General features: G+C 37.5%; 1 protein-coding gene across 1 annotated transcript in view; it reads left to right on the top strand.

Moving 5' to 3' along the window:
• COG6 (component of oligomeric golgi complex 6) overlaps positions 1–20,997 on the top strand; it is a 50,331-nt gene extending 29,334 nt beyond the window's left edge. Inside the window, exons 13-19 of the mRNA XM_048933541.1 lie at positions 551–668; positions 7,897–8,028; positions 8,523–8,690; positions 10,743–10,850; positions 12,290–12,343; positions 15,085–15,164; positions 19,150–20,997. Coding sequence (XP_048789498.1) covers positions 551–668; positions 7,897–8,028; positions 8,523–8,690; positions 10,743–10,850; positions 12,290–12,343; positions 15,085–15,164; positions 19,150–19,297 — 808 coding nt within the window. The 3' untranslated portion in view covers positions 19,298–20,997. The remainder of the gene's footprint in view (positions 1–550; positions 669–7,896; positions 8,029–8,522; positions 8,691–10,742; positions 10,851–12,289; positions 12,344–15,084; positions 15,165–19,149) is intronic.
• The last annotated feature ends 671 nt before the right edge of the window (positions 20,998–21,668 follow it).

Here is a 21,668-nt window from a genome sequence, read left to right as displayed (position 1 = left end):
TTATTGTCAAAACAGCTGTAAGATTTTTTTGCTGTCATTTTTCTGTCCCCAAAGCCTGTTTCCCAGTAGTTATAAAGCAACTGAAAATGCAGTGTTAAAATGGAAGGTCTGAGGCAGTCTTACCTGTTATTTTTTTTCCTGTAAGCGATGTATTGTTTAAAGTTTGTTGAAGTACTGCCTGTTAGCTGAATAATTTCTTGACATATAACCCATTAAATGCAACAAGATTCTGAAAATATCTGAAGGATTCTGAAGATCGAGCAACAGGAATTAGCCCTATTATGATGCAATGACATTTTTATCTGACATTTTTGTAGCTTAGAAGTATTTTTACTTTAGACAAAAGTGCTAAACTTTATACTTAAAAGTTGTATCTGCTTGATGGTGTGGTTAATTGTGCTTGTTCTCACAGTCATCTTAATACGCATATCCTGAGGGCCAGTATGGCTGTTCTTACAATTCCTACATTTTCAACTTTGAAAAAATTGCATATGAAATGCTTCTAAAGTATCTGACCTTGTCATGTAGTTAATCTCTATTTTGTTTTCAGTGCTATTGTAGGAAACAGTGCAGCCACACTACTGACTACGATAGAAGAAATGCATTTGTTGAGTAAGAAGATATTCTTTAACAGCCTGAGTCTTCATGCGAGTAAACTAATGGACAAGGTTTGTTTCAAAATGATGCAGCTTTCATGCTTCCAATCTCATGCTTTCATTTTCCTTTTATCTGGCAAGGTTATTAGATGAATGGCTGTTTGTTTTTTTTCAATTTTTCCTAAATTTAATTTTTTTTTTTGTTTCTATGTGCTGGCTATAGAATTCCATAAGAAAGCCTGCACATCTGTGTTTTAATTCTTTTATTACTGTTAGTAAATATGGTAGAAATAGCATTATTACCCACATTTGTTTACAGAGCAGCAGTGCAGTTTACGCAGTTGTAAAATCTATGACAAACAGAAAAATTAATTGTGAAATTTCCCTTAGTGCAGTAAAGCGGGGTCGGCTAATTGAGCTAGATAATTTGTATTGAAGCATCATCAGATCAGTAATTAATTACTCGTGTGAATAATGCCAAAATGGCAAGCTGAGTAAAAAGAAAACTTGACTTTTTCTGTCTTCTATAAAACCCACAAGCATTGTTGCTGTTAGAAGCAGAATATACTTTTGTTAACTAGACAACTGTACCAAAGCCAGCGGTGCTTCCCTGGTATCTTTTCTTCTCCTGCTGTTTGCTTTGAACTTCATTTCCATGATCTTCTCGTTGTTCAGTACCTGAAACAGTTCTTGTTAAGCTCTCCTTGCTGTATTCATAGCCAATTGCAATTAAAGCTCAGCTTTCTGAGGCCTGAGCAAAGTAAAAGCAAATTGTTGGGCTGCATGTGTAGTCACTATGGGATGGTATTGTAATCCTCTTTAACTTCACAGAATCATTAGGGTTAGAAAGGACCACTATGATCATACAGCCCAATCATCAACCATGTCCAACTGTTGACCCATCATGTCAATCCATTTGTTGTGTTGGCAGGGATTTAGTTCCCCTTCCCTCAGTATCCAGTCTGGATGTGACTGGCTGTGGACACTGCTGTTATTTTATAAAAGGAGTCAAATTTGGGTTTCATGATTTTAAGTGATGGTGGTTGTACTGCTTCCTTCAATGGCACCTCAGTGCAAGTCATTCAGAATAATGAACAGGCATACCAGCCTACCGTGTGATGTAAGAAGTACTGGCTTTTCTCATAAACACAATTACAGATTTCATTTACAAAATGACAATTTTACGTAGCATATATACACTCAAAAACTCTGTCCTCAGGTTATGATGGAGGCCAAAGACTTAGAGACTCAGAAGTTGATTCAAAGTATAAGTAACAAAAGCATCTGCAGTTATTTATGAATCTGTGCTTCAGGAGTCAAAAACTAGATAATGGTACACACGAGAACAATTCTTACTTGTAACTGAGAGTTTGGGGCAGTCCTGTGAATCACCTGATGTTATTTTCCTTTGTGAGTGGACTACTGAATTGATAGGATAATGTCCTATCTCTTTGTGTCTAAAAATAGTTTTCCTTCCCCAAAAACAAAAGTAGGCTGAATTACATCCAGAGAAACATTTGTTTTCATGAGATAAAGACCTTACTTTGGCATAAATTTAATTCTCCTGTTACTTCATTTACTCTGTAAATACACAGCCAGCTTTCATGCCTTTTCATATGTCTCCAGTGTTTTTACATGTTGAGGAAACTTTGAGTTGCTTTTTGTCATCCAGGTCTTTTTTTTATTAATGTGTATTTAGGCCACAATAGTGTGTAAGTAAAAGTCCCTTCAGAGTCCAACATTTTTAGCAGATTTTTGCTATGTATCCAGTACAGCTGTTTCCAGAACTTTTATTTTTTTAGTTTAAGATTAAGGTACTGGAAAACAGACCTTTGTGTTTACGTATAAGATTACAAAGGCTTTGCTGCTGGTGTGTTATACACAAAAAGAATGCTCACTTGAAAATTAGTAAATCATTTTTCACTTACGCAGTATGGAAAGTACGTATTTTTTTCACAAGTCTGATTCAAAAAATATCAGCTGTCCATTATTTTGATTAAATCACCATTTTGATGAGAGTTGTTACCAATAACTTAGAAATAATGAGCAAAAGTTTTGAATAGAGATCAGTTCTGCAATATGTATTTCATTTAGAGAGAATATAAGTGTTTTTGTATTTACTCTTCATAGCTACTGAATTCCACAAGATTTAGTCATCATTACTGGTGAATTTGTAGCTTGATGTGTTTCTTCAGCCCTGTGCAAATTCTATTGTGCTGTAGCGTGGGGACAACTGTCTGGATTAAACTGATGTGTTATTGTGTCTTGCTGTGGTATGTTTTTCTAGAATCTATGGTTTTATAGTTGATAGACAAGGGTAGTATTTAAGCAAAACTTGTTTTTAAATAGAAATACTTGCAGACTTCTAAGACAAAGCAGGTTTTACTTCGTAGACAAAGCAGATTTCACAAAGCATGCTAACTCCTCAAAACCCTTTCCTTTGAAGGACAGGACAGAGATGTGTTTCTCTCCTCATTACCACAGAAAAACTAATTCCCTGGGTTATTGATTATGCTGGGAATAAAACTACCTTCAAACTTCCTGGCATTTTGTTTTTGAAGCATGGTGGGAAACTGAGATTTCAGGCTGTTCTTCATAGGAGAATAAAGCAGCTTCCACTACACATCTATTTTTAAGAAAGAATCCTGTATTGCTTAAGTAGTTCCACAGGCACAAAGCTATATGGAATCTTAAAGGCAGTCTTAGATCAGGGTTCTTCCTCTTTGGTTGTCAAATCATCATTGTAGATGATACAGGGAAATCCCTAGTTACTTCAGAGTGCCTACTGACTTCCTCAGAAGCATTTTCCTATGAACATTTTTTTTTTTAATTACATCAGAAAACCTCAAGCATTCTGGTTATAATCTGAAAATAACATAGTCAGCAGTTCTCAGGACTTTACATGCTTCGTTCTGAGAATCCCTTTTTATCATGTTTTCATTCACACTTCTCAGGTGGCTCCTTAGGATCTGAAGTTTGTACAATAGATACATTCATCATACTGCCTGAATGTAAGTTCATTTTTATCAAAAGAAAGGCAGAGCATGAGGAAGTCTCTTTGGCTTCTATGTTTCTTGAAAGCTGCTCTGAAGCTTGGTGACAGTCCTTCCAAAGGTACTTAATTTCTGAGGTTTAAATTACCACTCGCAGCTTTGAGATTCTCAGGTTGTCATAGAGCTCAATGCTGGTGTCATACAGAGGCTGTGCATCACCAGCTCTGTCACATTGGAAGTTCAGTGCACCAGCTTTTATTACAAACACTGCATCTCCCTTGCATTGTTTCATGGGCTTTTATCTTTCAGAAGCAGTGTTGGGCAGTCTTTCATGTGCTTTCTAGCTCTTGTAACAAAGTTTCTGGCTTAGTACACCTTCCTCCTTCAAGCAGAATGGGGTTTGGCTTGAATTAGTGTCCCTGATTTGAAAATCTTGTTGGTATTTGCTCCTTCAGCTGATTAAACACTGATAAACCAAATGCTTAGTAATTTAGGGTTCTTTTTCTGTTACTCATTGTCTGGATCTAATTAAAAACAACCTGGTACAGATTACCTTTTTACACATGATGATAAATCCGGGAGAAAATACTAAATCAGAACTATCAGAAAACAGAAACTATTCCAGAGAAACTGGAAACAAAGCACAAAGCACCTACTGCACTGCTGTAGATGGAGCTCATGGCATAGATGGATCTCGTGTTGGGAGAATTGGTATTTAGAATCATGAGTCTACTGGTGAGGCATTTTAATCAGCCCATTGCACCAGTATATTTTATTAGAGCAGCTAATTGTAAGGGAATCTTCAAGCACATCTGTCCTTACTGTCTCATTTTGATAATACTCCAGAACAATTATTAAATGAAGGAGTAATTTAAAACATGGAAGTGAACAGAATGAAAGGTATCACAAGGATACTAAAGTGAGCTAACCTGTTGGTGAGCAAGGAGATGATTAGTAAAGTAGCCAAAGGAATTTGTGTTACTTAATGCTCTTCTTTTTATACTAGATGTATGCAAATTAAATGTTATGTTTCCATAGTCTGCTATGTTTGTCAGTGGAAGAGTCAGAATGAAACTTCTTAGATTTCTGGGAAACCAGCTGTGGGACAGTTGATACGAGATGCTGTTGTTTAAGTCTGGTGAAGATTATTTCATTTTCTAGAATGAAGCATGTGTCTTCAGTGCTATGTCTGCCTTCTTTCCAGTGAGGTTTTTTAAAGTCAAACTTAAAAGCCAGTAGGCCCTTCAGAAGGCCACCAACATTTTGTTTGTCTGTCTGAGCAGAGCTTCCTATGGAGCTGTGTGTTTAAAATTGCTGCCTTGTTTTTTTAACGCTACTGTCACAGAATGGCAGAATGGATGAGGTCAGCAGGAACTTCTGGGGATCATCTAGTCCAACCATCCTGTTCAAAGTGTCATCTAGGGCAGGTTGCTGCGAACTGTGGCCTGTGGAGTTTGAGTGTCTCCAGGGTTGGAGACCAGGTTGCAGAACCTCCTTGTGTGGCTACCTCCATCATTTTACTAACTTCACATGAAATCTATTGTAACTTCATGTCTTTCAATCTGTGCATGTTGACACTGCTGAAAAGAGCCTTAGCTCCTATATTCCTCTCATGAAGTATTCATACACATGGATAACATCCCCCTGAGTCCTCTTCTCAGGACTTGTACAGACCCAGCTCTCTCAGCCTCTCCTTGTATGAGATATTCCAGAGCCTGCATGGTCTTTGTAGGCCTTCACTGGGTTTGCTCCATTAAGTCCATGTCCTTCTGTGCTGTTAACTTTCTAATGTTCAGGTAGTATAGTACATAAGTTGTTCTGATTGTGTTACCCATATAGTATTTTCAGTATTTGCAGGTGCACGTATGGGCTACCAAAAGTGCTGCTCTCCTTGATGTCTATATCAGTACTTAATAGAATTAACTGTATTTAATATAAACAAAAATTATGTAAACTTATTTACTTAGTAATCATCCCCCCACTGAGTGACCCTTCAAAATGTGCATTTGAGAGCTAAAAAGCTTAAATGAAGACACAACTTTTTAGGCTGAACCTATTTTAGGAGAATAGGTTTCTGTTTTATGTGTTAGAGTTTAAAAAATGAGAATTATTTTCTTTGTCTGGATGAACAGCTGACTGGGCTAGTTTAGGTGTGACTGAACTGCAAAGGTAGAACTGATGAGATTCTTGATATTGTTAGAGTACATTTTAATACTGTTGAACTGGCTACTACTGAATTCTTTGAGAATTCTTTAGGTAGCTCCTGTCTGGCTTGTGTGCCAACCAATTGCTTCACAGGCAGAAGTCAGCAAAGCTCTTTCCCTGGAAATAGCATTATTTGTAATATTTTTTTATAAAACATTTAGGACATCACTTTTTAAATTTAAATTAGAATAGCAGTTTAGTGACTGTGTTAAAATTTTCTTTTTTAATTCTGGGAAAAAAAAAACCAACAAACCCAACTTATATTCATGCAAAAATTTAGGATGAATATAGCAGTGCATTAGTTTTCCCTGAACTTATTAATAATTCTACCTCTGAAGTAGTCAGGAATTTAAGCTAGCTCAAATAGAATTTAAAGATCTTAACCTCTTTTCCTGTAATGTTTTCTTCCCAAGTAATGTTGTCCACTGTCTTCTAGATGGGAACAAGGAACTTCAAAAGAACAGGTTAAATGAAAGTTGAAGCTAATTTAGAGGCTTCTGGCCATCATCTACTTGAAGGGACAAAAATTCTGTAATTGTGTAAAGAAGCCTGAAATTATCATTGCCATGATCTGTATCTGTATTGGAAGTGAAAGCCCTATCAGACTCTAGTCTCAAATTAATGACAAAATATCCCTGAACACGGTCCATTTCAGGTCTGAGAACAGTGTGTTCAGGGCACGATCAATACCCCTAATATAACAAGGATAAACAAGAAGAAAGTCACTCACTGCTGTAAATTTCAGTAGACTCTGCTACTAGTCAGCACCGAGTAGTAAATGCTTCTTCCCGAATTGCTGTTACTTCATTGCTAGGAGAATATCTGTTTAAAATATTCAACTGTTTATGCTGAACAACAACTGTTCCTTGAATTGACTATATCATCTCTTGGAAAAATGAGTGCAGAGAAACATTTCATTTCGGAAGGATCCAAAAGAGTTCTTGTTTGATCTGCTTTAGCAACAGATATGGAGCATGTTGACTGTGCCTAGGGGGACAATCCAGAGGTACCTTCTGTTCTTACTGGGCAGAAGTCTTAAGAGATTTGAAGATAGTGCCTGTTTCTGCTGCACCTACACACCTTGAGTGAGACACAGAAACTAATCCCAGATGAAGCCAAACTTAATTTTCCCTTTGTCCTTCTGGAAAGTGATTATACTGTCAGGTGTTCACTTGCTCAGCGTTCTTGGGGTGTTCTTACTACTGTGTAATCTAGACAGACTTATGCTTCCCTTTGAATAGGCAGCAGACAGGAAAGAGGGAGAAGAGGTTTTGTCAGAAGGAAATGAGGACAGCAGCCTGGGTTGTAGTGAGTAGGGGCCTGGAGGCAGCAAGAAGCTAATTTGAGCCATCATTGAAGACAGAAAGGTCCAGTAACATCCCTAGTGGAGTTTGAGGGTTGTGACTGGGAAAAAGAGGTGTTAGGTTTTAGGTAATGTAAATTTTATGAATGATACAATTGGTATTTACCTGTTAAAGTATGTGAGCTTGTGTTAAGAATGTTGTAGAATTTTAATCTATTTCATGTTCTCCAGCTCTTCATAATCTTCCTCAGAAAGTGTGTTCTTTATGGTTATTAAATATCTGTGATTCTCATATCTCTCTTATCTTTGAGATAGGACTGCAGTCCAATGCTCACACTATCTTTGCAATTTATATAGGTGTACTAGAGCTTATGTGCAGATCATTTGTATACTGATTATTTGAGTACAAACTTGGTAGGTATTAAGACTGTTGCATCTATGTCTGCTGCTGCCTATTGCAGCTCTCATACCAGCCCTTTGGTGTGGTAGGGATAGGCAGCCTTATCAAGGAGATGGCATCATTCAGCTGTTGCGTTATGGCCCCAGAGCTCTGCTAGTGCTAGATTTTGAAGCTTTCACAAGAAGCCTTGCTCAGAGTAAACTCAGTGATTCAGCAGCGTGACTATTCTCTTCTACCTAGTCTAGCAAATATATATGTGATACATATTTTACCACCAGAAACTGTAGCATTTGAGTTTCTCTAGATTGCTAGGTTGTAAAATGGGCACACTTTGAATGAGGGGAGAAATTTGGTTTTGCTTGTTCATTACCAAAAAAAACAGATTATCTTGTTCTTTAGGTTGAACTCCCACCTCCTGATCTTGGCCCAAGCGCTGCACTAAATCAGACACTTAATTTGCTACGAGAGGTTCTGGCATCTCACGACTCATCTGTTGTTCCACTGGATGCCCGTCAGGCTGACTTCGTGCAGGTACAAGGGAGCTTTGAGAGAAGGGAGGGAAAGAAAGTAAATTTAGGTTTGTCTTGGTCCATTAATCTTCTGGTCCCATTTTGGAGCCTTCTTCCAAACTCAAGTTTTCAATGTGAATACAATGGTGACTAAGTGGATAATTACAGTACAGTATGGAGCGCTACTCTTAGCACAGTGTCTACATTCTGTTATCCAATTACTACTCCATTAAGTAAATACTCCATCAAGATTGCACAATTGCCAATTATCTATTCTGGGTTACTCCTCCTACTAGATTAGAATCTGTTCTCAGGTTTTTACACTTTTGCCATCACTATGGTAGCTGATCACCTGCTGACAAATCCAGTAGAAAACTGCTTTCACAGTTGGAAACTCATTTTTCTTTGTTCTGCTTTGGAGAATAAATACACAATGGAGACAGAAAGTGCTTAGAAGCCTCATGTGACATGATTTCCTTCCTCTCCTCCCTCTTTTCTTTGCGTTTTCTATTTTAGGTTCTGTCTTGTGTGCTAGATCCATTGTTACAGATGTGTACTATGTCTGCTAGTAATTTGGGCACAGCTGACATGGCAACCTTCATGGTAAATTCACTTTATATGATGAAGACTACCTTGGCTCTCTTTGAATTCACTGACAAACGTCTGGAAATGTTACAGTTTCAGGTGAGCCTTACTAGCCCAGCTGAAAATAAACTTATTACTGTTTCTCTATTGTTTTGAGGACTGTAAGTTGTGATGTGAACGTATTTGTCTTTGATAATGTTTATTTTGGATCAATTCTAAATCAAGGAAATGGGATAAGTGGTGCTCTTTTTATAAGCCAATAACCCAAGTATCAGAACTGACGATGGTACACAGCATCCTTTATTTCAAACATGCAAAAAAAAATAGGAAAGTTTTATTTTAGTGGCGAATAAGCCCATATCAATGAAAACTTTCATTTGCTTGAGTCATTCTCATTATTCTAGTTCACTTACAAACTGTATGAATTGAAGCAAATAGAATTTAAAAGCTGAGTGAAACAGCTGGCTGTGTTCTATCCTATGTGGTGTTAGTATGCTGTACCTGAGGTCATTACTTCAGTACTTCTTTTTACCTTTCCGTTCTCATTTGTTAGGTTGCACCTAATGTGGCAGGTTAGTAGTTCATATTTGGTACCATTTCAAAATGGAAATGTAGTTTATAAAGCATTCACTTGGAAGAAAACATAGGCATTGCCCATTTATAGTTGTGCTACACAATAATCTCTGCAGTACCTCTCAGGAGAGTTTTTGGAGCTTGAAGACTTTGGGGGGAAAAAAAAGTCTCAACTTCTTATTTGAAAGCGTCAGTAAGGTTTGGCTGTGAGCCATTTCTCCCTTTCTACTCCTAATTTGAATTTCTAGCACCTTTTAGCTGGGAAACAAACAGAAAACTCACCAAACTGTTTGGGGCATTTTGAACTTCCATTACCAGAGCTTCTTGTTCACAGTAAATGTTGCAATTGATTTATTCTTAAAATAAGCAGCAGAACTGAAGGTTATGCATTTAATACCAATTGCTTTCTTCAAGTGTTCTACGAATACAGAAATAGATTGGAAAAAACCTTTAAGATTATACATAAGTAGATTATCAAAGTGAAGGTAGAATGGCATATTAAGTAAGAAACATTTTTCATGGGGAAAGAAAAAAGAACTCCTGAAGACAGTTAAATCTCCAAATTGAAATATTGAGATTTCCCCCCTGATTTGTAGAAAGTGCATTTTTCTAAACAATTCTAGAAAGTAAAATGCTTTTAAATATCATTATGTTTTACCAGAGTTTGATATATTATGAATTTTAGATTTTTCTTAAGATTAGAAGAGAAGTAAATACGGGACAGTGATCTGTAAAGTTGTTTAATCACAAATCTTCCCAAATTACTCAAAGGTGATTGCTTTTGCTGTGACTGGATTCGTTGGTTGAGCTTCTGTAATTAATTGGCTATTGTTCTTTCAGTCAACTCTTTTTTTAAACACATGGCTATCGGTACTGAATTTGAAAACCTTACTGATTTGGGGGAAATGCTTTCGAGCTCAAAGTAGAGTCGTTTTTGGTTAGATGTAAGGAAAAGCCTTTTACATTGATGAGGCAGTGGGACAGGTTGCCCAGAATTGTAGCTGATGCCCTGCCCTTGAAGACTTTCAAGGCGAGACTGGATCAGGCCTTGAGCACCCTGAGTAGCTGTGGTTTCCCTGTTCATTGCAGGGGAATTGGACTGGATGGCCTTTAAAGATCCCTTCCAACTCCAAGGGTTCTATGATCCTATTCTACATTTTAGTTTCAATTTTATTTTTCCTTTGAGAGACTGTCATTTTTTCGAGTGCTGTTTGTTATAAAGCTGCCACACTGTTGTCAATATTTTTGATAAGTTTTGATATTTTCAATAAGCTGAATGATTTTTATCATATATTTTCAAAGAACTGTAAGAGCTTTCATTCTTTTATTTTTAGTGCTGTTGAATTTACTAATACAAAAAATTTTGGCTCTTCTGTAAAGAGTCATCAATAAATTTTTTACTGGTTCCTCATAATATAGGAGATGTAAATGGATACAGTAATTATGCTGTATGTTTGTGTTTTTCCCTTGTTTATTAATATATTCCTTTTTTTTATTTGTGTTTCTAGACAACTCAGAGTTCGTTTTATTTTATATTCTCATGCATATTTTCTAACTATCTTATGCTTAAAATTTCAGATTGAAGCTCATTTAGATACACTCATAAATGAACAAGCTTCCTATGTCCTAACTAGAGCTGGTCTAAGTTACATATATAACTCTGTGCAGCAACACAAACCAGAACAGGTAAGGTAATGTACTGGTTTTATTGAGAAGGTAGTGTGTACCTGCCAACCAGAAGAACTTTGGCATTGTTAGTTTTGTAGATGAAGTATTGTGTGAAAGCAAAAGTTCTTTTGGTTTTTCATACAGTGCCAGGGCTATTAGACTAAGGTACCTTGCAAGTACACATTTTCCTCATGCTCTGCGTTAAGCAAGCCTAGCAGGTTTGGGATGCATCATTCCTTCTGGCTTAATTGTGCAGATATGTTCTCAGAATAACTGCATAGGTAGTATAATACTCCTCTGAAGTCGTTAGAGTGCATCTGGCTCTAAAACACAAGTAGTGACTTTGTATGCCCCTTCCACAGTATGTAGGACATATTGGACCTACTGTGCGTGTAACATTCACTTTTTTTTCCACTGTGATATTCATTTCCAGAGTAGATACCTTGCATACATTAGACAGTTACTGCTTTCTTTGGTTCCGTGAAAAAATGTTAGATGAGTATAATAGTAATTTTAGATGAGCTTAATACTAACTTTTTGGCTTTATTCATTGCTTTACCTGTTCTAGAACCAAGACGATCCAATTCTATAAGTGAAAACATCAGATTTCTTAGAAAAAGTTGAAAACTGACACTTGGGGCTGGTGTTCTTTGTTTCTTTTGAGGCATCATTCTTATCTGGTTGCTGTTATTACATCCCCTCTTCCCTTTATCTGTACTTGTGATCTTTTGTAAAGGTGAAGAGCAGTGATTACAGGAGAAAGTGGTACTGGTTGGAGAGTTTCCTGTTCTTTGTCTAGGCAGTATTTTTATGTAAAGTGCCCAAACTTAGTAACTCAGTTTGATTTCCTATTCATAAGCTTATCTCCTTTTCTAAAACCAATTTGAAATAGACCACAGCGGATTGTTTAATGGAAATTGGATGGAATTTCCAGTAATAATTTTCTTTCCTATCTGTCCACTGCCTGGCTGCAGGGGTGAGATTGTTACAGGATTCATTAGAGGTGTGAGACAGCATGTATGCGTTGTAATGCCATGTAAACATCAGGGTTACTGGGGACCAGAGCTGAATTCAGCGTGGTCCAGGAGCAGATGAGGAGGCAGAGATTGTCCTCTGTAATCCTGGGACACTAAGGCCGTTTGGATGGCTGCCAGCTGAGTTTTTATCCCAGGCTTTGTAGAAGACTTTTTTTGGGTTTTGTCTTCTAATGGTGAAAAGAGGAGAAAAGAACTGGAGGACATATGAAAAAGACGGTATTCCAAATTTTTAATCCAAGGGAGTGGTGGAATACAAATGAACTGTTACTGCATTTCCAGCACTGGTGTGGTGATTCAGTTCCCAAACATGTAATATCCTGTAGCAGGACCAAGTAACAATTTAGTACGATCAGATTGTAGAGTTTATTATTTCTTGTCTTTTTCCAAATGCTAGAGTGACTTCTTTTTTTTCCCCCTTAGGGTCCTCTTTCAAATTTGCCAAGTCTGGATTCCATGTCCCTGAAGGTAGCAATGGTAAGCATTTTCCAATTTCATTTTGTGGTACTATTGCTGTGACCTGGGAAAGAATTCTGTTAATGTGTGAGATGTAGTAGATATTCATCTCACCATGCTCTTTAAGAATAGCTGACTTACATGTCTGGGAATATTTTCTTCATTTGTAGTAATTTGACCACTTGAAGTAATAAATTCATAAATTATTTATGAACTGGTAGTAGTAGAATATTAGTTTCTAAGTCTTGAGAAGCAGAATTTTACTTACAATAATGTTATCCCATGAGTCATCTTAAATTGCTAAAAGCAAATACTTAGCTCTAATTAGTTTTAATCACCAGAATTTATTTTTTGCTAGAACGCTTTGAAATATGGGTTCTGCTATCATTTATAATTTTAGTCCTAGGGCTTTGATTTTATGCAAATAGTTCAGCAAAACTCAGAAGTTAAATGCTGGGTGTATGCCACAGTTATTTCTCTCTTTGTATTTGTTATATATAGTTACATATATATTTTTAAGCTGGAAGCTGCATTATATTTTAAAACAGATTATCAGCTGATTCTTTTTCATTGTGTATGTGAAGGCTATTTTGCATAGAGATTGCAATATCACAGTTCAGTGGGCAATAACATATGATGTGTCACTCTTCTTGCTTAGCCAAGTTTAGCTTTATTCTGGAAGTTTAACTGTAAATAAGGCTTACTCATCCAGCAGTGCACGCACACCCCACGGAAAACATCCTCATATAAATCTTGAGATCAACGGGCTTGAATTTGTTGGAAGGGGAAGGCTCTATCATTTCTGATTCAGGAAATGGGTCATTTTCAGAGTGTTGAATCCCTCCTAGTGGTGTCAGTATAGCCTATTTTCCATCATTCCAGTTCTAAACCAGTGAATCCCAAGCTGCTTGGAAGAGCAGAGCTCTGGCACAGAGCGCTCAGTGGTTTAAGGGGAAATGGTTTTAAGTTGAAGGAGGGAAGATTCAGTTTGGATGTCAGGGGGAAGTTCTTTACTATGAGAGTGGTGAGGTGCTGGAACAGGCTGCCAAGAGAGGTTATGGATGCCCCATCCCTGAGGTGTTCAAGGCCAGGTTGGATGGGGCTCTGGGCAGCCTGGTCCAGTATTAAATGGGGAGCCTGATGGCCGTGCATGCAGCGGGGAGGTTGGAGATCCATGATCCTTGAGGTCCTTTCCAACCCAGGCTATTCTGTGATTCTGTGGTTTACTCAGATCAGCATGCATTCTTATCATGCATTATTGTGTATTATTTATACATTTTGCATTTAAAATATCTTTTCCTTATCGTAGCCTTGTAGACCTGCAAGAAATTTAAAGACTGTGACTTGGGGACCATGGTTTTTAAACTGAATCTGTATTAATGATTAATGGTTGTAAATAATAATTTTACTTGAAAAGTTAGAAAGTAATCCAAGTCTTTTTTTCTCTGTACCTTTTTTTTAATGTATGTTTGGTCGAACACTCTTGAACCCATTGTGCTGAAATGAAGCCCATATAAATCTCATCAGTCACTGTAGTCTGTCTGCTTCATAGAACTTAAACCATGAGGGAGAGAGAGTGCATGCAGGTAGATTCACTGCCTCTCAACTTGAAATCTTTCCAGGTCACAGACTTTCAAGCTGCTCATATGTGCTTACTAATGCTGTTCTAATGAAGTCCATGCCTCTATCAAGTATATCTCCCCTAAATTCCCAGCCTTGGCAAATAACCCCGTGAGAACTGACCTACTTCATTAGTTGTTTATGTCCATCTTGTGTGTATTTAAATGATGGTGGGCATGGGTTTTAGGATTTGGGAGCTTGAGAAGATTACTCACATGTTTCAAAAGACTGCTGTTACTAGATAAAGTTGCATAGGGCCTTACCTGAGTTACTAGCTCCAAGGGTGGAAGCACTGCAGCTTCCCCAGGTTATTTCTTGGTAACTTTTTCAGTGATGATAAATGCTGCTGGTGAGAATCTTCCAACTAGTATTTAATCAGTTTTCCTTATTGCTTGGAAGAAGAGAAGAATATGTCCGTAATCTCTCATGGGTTCACCTCTGAGGCTTAGCACCATCTTCCCTACAATATTTACACAGTAAATATTTGAAGGCAGCAGTAACATTCTTAGTGCTTTCTTCTCCAAACAAATAAAATCAAAGCACTGCATTATTTTTCACTGTATTACACGGGGGAGAAGTAAACCTAGAAGGAGTTGATGGAACCTCAAATAGGTCTCTTTGTCTTGTTTCTCCCAGCTTAACTGCTAATTAGGTTATTAAGCAGCAGCTTCTTGGAAAAAGTAAAAAATAATAATAATTAAAAAAAAGTAACATGCTGTAACTTGGACAGACTAGATTTCTTTCTGGAGTTTACAGTGCTTCCTCTGCCCTGAATAGGGTAGGCTTTAATCTTCAGTGGTGCATACGTACATGCACTGTCTGCCCAGACAACTTGCATAGATATGGAAACCACATTCTCATTTTTCACCCTTCCACCCATACAACTCAAGAGTCAGAAACTTGAAATTGTGGCAACAGAGGTGCAGAGATTTGATGCTGTTGTAGTCTATTAAACTCTGCCTTAATTATCTGTATATTATGTTAGCTTCTATCTTAAATGTATATTAAAAAAAAAAAAAGAAAACCATATCAAGTAAGAAGATGCCTCTTTATTGCAGTCACTTTTCAGAGATCTGTGTTTTTATGTCTTCACATAACGAGTTACTTCTGTGTTGATCTCATGTTCTTTTTCCCACCCCTAGGCTCAGTTTGATCGCTATCTGTCTGCTCCAGATAGTCTGTTGATGTCCCAGCTGAATTTCCTTCTGAGTGCCACTGTGAAGTAAGTATCTTAACTTTGAATTTGTGTTTTGCCTGTGTAGTAATCAGAAAGATGAATTTGATTAGGGTTTTGTGGATCACGATGTGAATCCAGGTTATCAGCTGCAATCACATTTGCATTGTACTTCAGGTCAATTTTGCTTTGACTCACCACTTTCTGAAAAACAGGAATAAGTAATTTTGTAAATTTCTGAAGTACTCGCTCTTCATTTAACAGATGCCATCAAAATGAATTACACTCATCTGTTTTAAACATGTTATGCTATGTTGGCTTTTTTTTTTTTGTCATTTTAGTTGTAAATTGTTTCAGAGCTATTTTGTAAGCATTCTGAAGGCAAATGAAATATTTAATTCTCTGCTCAAGATTTCTTTTACCCCCATTGCTCCATGAAGTCTAAAATTATCAAATGTGTTGTCTTTTACTATGGAGTATTGACATTTCGTGCTATTGGATATTGCTCTGAGATGACTTTTACATAGCTTTTTTTTGTTAGTGATTTTTTTTCCTTTGAAGTGTAGAAGTGAGGAGTTCGTAATTTATCTCTTCTCTTGTTTCATGAATATATTATATAATATGACAAATAAGGGCCAACTGAACCCTAAGGCTAGGGAAAATGCCACGAATTTCTTTCCAATTAAATTCAAACCAGATGAAGACATTTTGTAGTACTTTAATTCAGAGAATTATATGCTGCACTGATCAGAAAGTTTTCTTGACATTATTTTTCATATTTTTGTCAAGAATGCATGTTACAAGAAGATATGAGAAATTGTGACTGGCACATCACGTTTTGAGTTAATACTCTAACATTTGGATTCTCATTACAGCTGCCTGTCCTCCAAATGGGACTGTATTACAACATCTTACAAAGACAGGCTGAGGGAGCTGGGCTTGTTCAGCCAGGAGAAAAGAAGGCTGCAGGGTGACCTCATTGCAGCCTTGCAGTACCTGAAGGGAGGGGAGTCAACTCTTTACAAGAGTAGAAAATAGCAGGACAAGGGGAAATGGTTTTAAGTTGAAGGAGGGAAGATTTAGGTTGGATGTCAGGGGGAAATTCTTTACTATGAGAGTGGTGAGGTGCTGGAACAGGCTGCCCAGGGAGGTTGTGGATGCCCCATCCCTGGAGGTGTTCAAGTCCAGGTTGGATGGGGCCCTGGGCAGCCTGGTCTGGTATTAAATGTGGAGGTGGCCCTACATGCAGCAGGGAGGTTGGAGCTTGATGATCCTTGAGGTCCCTTTCAACCCAGGCCATTCTATGATTCTGTGATCAGGATATAGCAAGGGAAAAACAGTGCTGGGAGTTTATTGCTCAAGTTCTTCTCACTGAGACTTCCAGTTTCACGCTCTACACCTGCTGCATAGCTTGGCTTGGGGGATGTTGGTTCCTCTCAGCAGTTTGTTGGGTCTCCCTGCTAGAGCCAGTGTTCCTGCAGGTCAACCAGCAGAGCTGGCTCTGTCTTAGGAGCAATGTCTCTGTCTCTGTGCAATACAGATCAAGTGAGGCATCTTGTGCAGCAGTGTAACAGAAGCACTGAAACTTTGGCTTCTAGATGTCAAGCTATTAAGCCAATATTTTAGCTCCCAGTATATATTTTTTCTAATGTAGGTCTATTTTAAAATCATAATAACAGTAAATGAATTTTGAAAGCTTCACTTTTTCGCTACTAACACAAAAGCGATTTTTTCGAGGTAGACTTTATGCTACCATAAAGGTGTAAGCATGCACTGAAATTGCCTTTACTTAATCACTTCTTTCTGTCAGATGAATCAAGATAAACTGGTCATGTATGCACTCTTAGCCTTGCTCCATTTATGAACTTTTTAAACCTCTCTCAGCACAATTTAAGTGAAATTTGTGTTATCTTGCAACAGTGGGCAGCACAGAGGTGAGTGGGGAGCCTACGTGAGGACGACTGTTACAGCTGCCACAGCTCAGCTGACAGAAGGGGGTTTATTAACCAGCTGTAGCTCAACACTGCAGTTTGACTTCTGCACAGAATTGAAAATAAAAGCATTCAAAAGTACATATTTACATAGATGGTTACTTTCAGGATCTTGTTTTCTATTCAAGCTTTTTTTTCTGTAGTAAATAAAGCAGAAAAATCCTAAAGTTTCTCAAAATTCAAGTAAAACATTTGACTGCTGCTATCGTTTCAGTGTTATCATTTTCAAGTTAGTTTTACAGACATTTGTTGTCAATACTGAAGGCTTCTTCCTTGAAACCACATCATTGTGATTCTCTGTTCCAGTTGTTGAGCTGCAAAAAACTCAGATTATTTGATTCTCAAAAGCAGACCACGTGCTTTTGATAAGGGACAAGCGCATTATATACTCACTGGCAATATAATTTAAGCTTTATGACCATGAAGAGCATTCCCTCCAACATTTGCCAGCGCATAATCTTGTCTTTCAAATTCCTTTGCTCATTTAGGAAAAGTTTTAAGGTATTTATTGCTGTGGCTATTGGTCTTGTAAAGCTCTTTCCATTTGTGTTGGATCACAGGAACTGAATGCTGGAATTATTATTTTTAGAAAGTGCTGCCATTTGTGTTGGCGATAAAATGGATCTTGTTGTTATGGCAACTGAAATCCTAATGTTACTGATTAATGACATTGACATTATTTGATGGAGAGACTCATTTCGTGCTGTTCAGCCCTTTGGAATATTTTAATAAACTTTTTCTTTTAATGTAATAGCGTTTGGTGCCATGCAGTGAGTCCTAACAAATCCTTTGTGCAGTTCTTTCCGAAAAGGTGGTCACGTTACCGTAGCTGAGTGATCCTGGGCTGTGTTCTGAGACAGTTGTTTACCAGGAAACTCTGAATACGCTAAAAGAGCATTTTTAGATCTGCTTTTATAACAACAGCCTGTTTTTCAGGTATTCTAATAATCTAATAATTAGACAGTGGGCAGTGGTTGTTGAAAAACAGAATGCTGCACATCAGCATAAAATGCAGTGTACATCTCGTCTGTTATCTCATAGTTTCCATTTCTTATTTTTTCCTGAAAATACAAATTTCTACACACTCAGTATTCAAAATTCTTCCAGTTTGTCAGTCCACACTCACTGTGGTCAGAAGTGGTAAAGTCAGCCCTGATTTTAGTGAGTGCCATCATATGCCTTTGCTGCCTATCAGTTACAACAGGGCTGGGCCTGGGTTCAGGGTCCATTTCCTCCCCATCTCTCGGTGTCCCGTCTGTATGAATTTGACTGTGAAATAGTTGTAATTATGTTTTTGTTGGATACACATGCACATGTAACCATAAACACATTACCATGGTGATCAAAGCAAGCATTCAGTGGGCAGTGTAAAATAAAAATATTTGTCTTCAAAAACCATCGAACTTTCCTGTTAATTCTAGCATGGAATCTTCATGCATTGTTACTCATTCAGATCTGAAAAAATAACAGGATGCAGGCTTTATGGTATTGTTGGGAAAAGGCTGTAGTAATGCTAGTTCTCTAACCACTATCACTTTCAGCTCTTCCTCTGACAAATTATGAAGTAGGTGCTGCCAAGATAAGGCAAACAGAATATATTGTGCTTATAGATAAAAACAGTGTGTCTGTTTACAAATGTCATCGAGAAAGGCCAGGCTGGATGGGGCTGTAAGCAATCTGGTCTGGAGGGAGGTGTCCCTGCCTATAGCAGGGTGTTGGAACTACATGATCTTAAAGGTCATTTCCAACCCAAACCATTCTATGATTCTATATATATATTTTTTTCTTCTACAGTTTCTTTTCATGACTGTAGAAATAAAAAATGCAAATTCCTTGTTTATCAAAATCATATACGTGAGTTCATGTATGTACAGTGCAGATGGGAAAGCCTTCTTCTGTTGTAAAGCTTTTCAGTTGTTTCTCATGTTTGAAGTAAAAGGCCCTTTTAATGTAACTGACACTGAATTCTAATGTATATTTTCAGTGAATGTTGTCAAAACCCTACAATTTGCAAATTATGTGAATTTATTTTTATTTTTTAGAGAGCAGATAATAAAACAGTCGACAGAACTGGTCTGCAGAGCTTACAGTGAGTTATATGCAGCTGTGATGGATCCTTCAAATAAATACAAGGATCCAGAAACGATACTACACAGATCTCCTCACCAAGTTCAGGCACTTCTCTCATAGTCGTGCTTCACCCAGATTTATCAGAATCCATAATACTGTCTGTTATTTGCATTGAATTATTTTTCTGTCTTGAATTTTGATGTGTAACTATATATTAAAATACGTAGGAATGCGGTTTTCTTTAATCTGCTTGGCAGAAGTGAAGTCTTTCCTGTGTCTTTGAAAACCTTCTGTAGGCCAGAGAATAGAATATAGATTAAAAATTATTTTAATGCATTCCTGTAATGGAAATGGACCTTGACAATATGCAATCTCTTCAAAAAGAGTAAAGGAGAAAGGTTTTTCCTTGCCTATACGTAATCCTTTCAACTAGATGTTGAATCAGTGTCACTTATGACCTCACCTATATTTTTATTTGCTCTTTTCTCTATTTTCTCACTCCTTTTCTCAGCCTATCATTAATATACATGGAGCCTCTTTAATTTTAATGCAGCTGATACAGTTTCAATGTCTCAAGTCTTTTATAGCTCATAAATCATTTTGCCATATTTGATGTGTTTTTTCAAAATCTCTTGATTAAATCTTTGAGGCAAAATTCCTGTGTTTTTTTGGCATCCATTGTCTTGTGTTGCTATTCAGGTACATTTTGGTAGGAAGAAAAGAATATTTGAATTGCTTGTGTGTACATAACCCGAAACTTCATGCTTTAAATTATTTTTCTAATTTTATTTTACTAGAAGGATTTTGTTTTAGTGAAATTGTTGTGTGGGAGTCCTTATGTCAGTTGAAACTTAAGGTTGGGACCAATAACTGTAGGTTAGGAAGATCATTTGCACAGCGGTACGGCCGTTACCTATAGATAGGCATCAAGGGGGAGATAAGCACTCATTCATATTGAATCAGTTGTATATTTAAGATGGATGCTTTTAACAGTAATAATATTCCCCATACAGAACACATACTTAGTGGCAGCCTAATTTAGTGTATGCTTGCAACAGAGCAGGAAGCAGAGGAGAGCAGCAGCAATACATTTTAGTCCCTTGGAAAACTCATGGCATAGATCAGTGTGCTCAGAAATCAGCTTCAGTGCTAACACCACGCTGAGGTAACATCTCCTTTTCTTAATGGGCATAATTTGTTGGTATAATATAAAAAGATTGGAAAGTGTGCGCCCCTGGAGTTCTTGGATGAGGTGTAAATTCTTTTGTAAACGTGAATGTTGGATTTAATCTGTTTTAGAACTCCACATCTTTAAGAAAAAAATGTCTAGAAGCTTAGGAAAACTTTAATGGAAAATTATGCTCTTCTACTAGGCAAGGCATTTAAATTGTTCAGGTTTTGCATTACTATAGTACATATTCAGGAGGCTGTTCATTGTTTAATAATATTAATATTGCTCAGTATGCCTGTAATTATTATCTAATATGTGAAAATTACATCAGTTGTCAAAAGGTTATAAATTAGCTTGTTAATAGATTAGCATACTCTTAAGAATGAACTTTTTCCTCAAATTAAACTTGACCTCAGTCTCCAGTAATGAGTTGGTAGCTTGCATGAGGAGTAGCAAGAAGTTCCTTCCCATCTTGGAGTTCATGTAGAGACTTATCTCTGATTTTATCTTCTCTTAATACTAATGCAAATAGCTATAAAAGTTGTAACTCATTAAAAATTAAGGTCAATCACTAATTTTGGTCTGTGCAATTAAAGTAAATATCAGAAGGTCAAAAATGAGTAAATAAATCAATAAAAGGCATTTCATTTACTGACTTTGGGCTTCCGTGTTGTTATTTCCTCTGCTTGCCGTCCTAAAGCAGGAAGGAAAAGATTGTTCTGTTTGGACCTGCCATTCCTTGGCAGTTCTCATCCTTTCGTTTTACAGATTCCCGGGACTTCATCCCCAGCAGCTGTGGTGCTTCAGTGCTCTAATTGCTCAGGTTGATGGATTGGCCCATAAGCGTTGCATTGAATGGGTGGGTGGCAGCACGGGGGCCATATATTGACCAATTTATTGCAGATCTGGCTGGAGTATCCACAACACGTCTACTCTTGGTCCTTAAGCTCTTTATACAAAGGGATGTATTTTCAAAGGGTGAGTCCATTAGCAGTATGCTTGGGAAACTGGTGCAAGAATGCGTTTGAAACTGGCTCCAGCAGGCAGTGCTCTCTGCATTCGATGTTCAGATGACCCAGTTCTGAGAGTAGGTGAGTAAAGGGCTTCTTTATGCACTGTTGCCTTATGCAAAGGGCACTTTTGTGGAAAGCAAGTCAGCTGAGTTCTGGGCCAAAGGAGTTTGGAATCTGCATCTCCCTCGTTCCTGGAGAGCACCCAAACCCTTCACTTGTGTAGCTCAAAATGGAGCAGCTCTGATTCTTCTCCTTTGAACGCAGCAGCAGAAATCGATGCAAGATATGGAAGACATAAGACAGAACA

The sequence above is a fragment of the Lagopus muta genome, chromosome 1 (genome assembly GCF_023343835.1).
Source record: "Lagopus muta isolate bLagMut1 chromosome 1, bLagMut1 primary, whole genome shotgun sequence".
In the NCBI taxonomy this organism is placed as follows: Eukaryota; Metazoa; Chordata; class Aves; order Galliformes; family Phasianidae; genus Lagopus; species Lagopus muta.
This window is presented reverse-complemented; position numbering and strand designations above follow the sequence as displayed.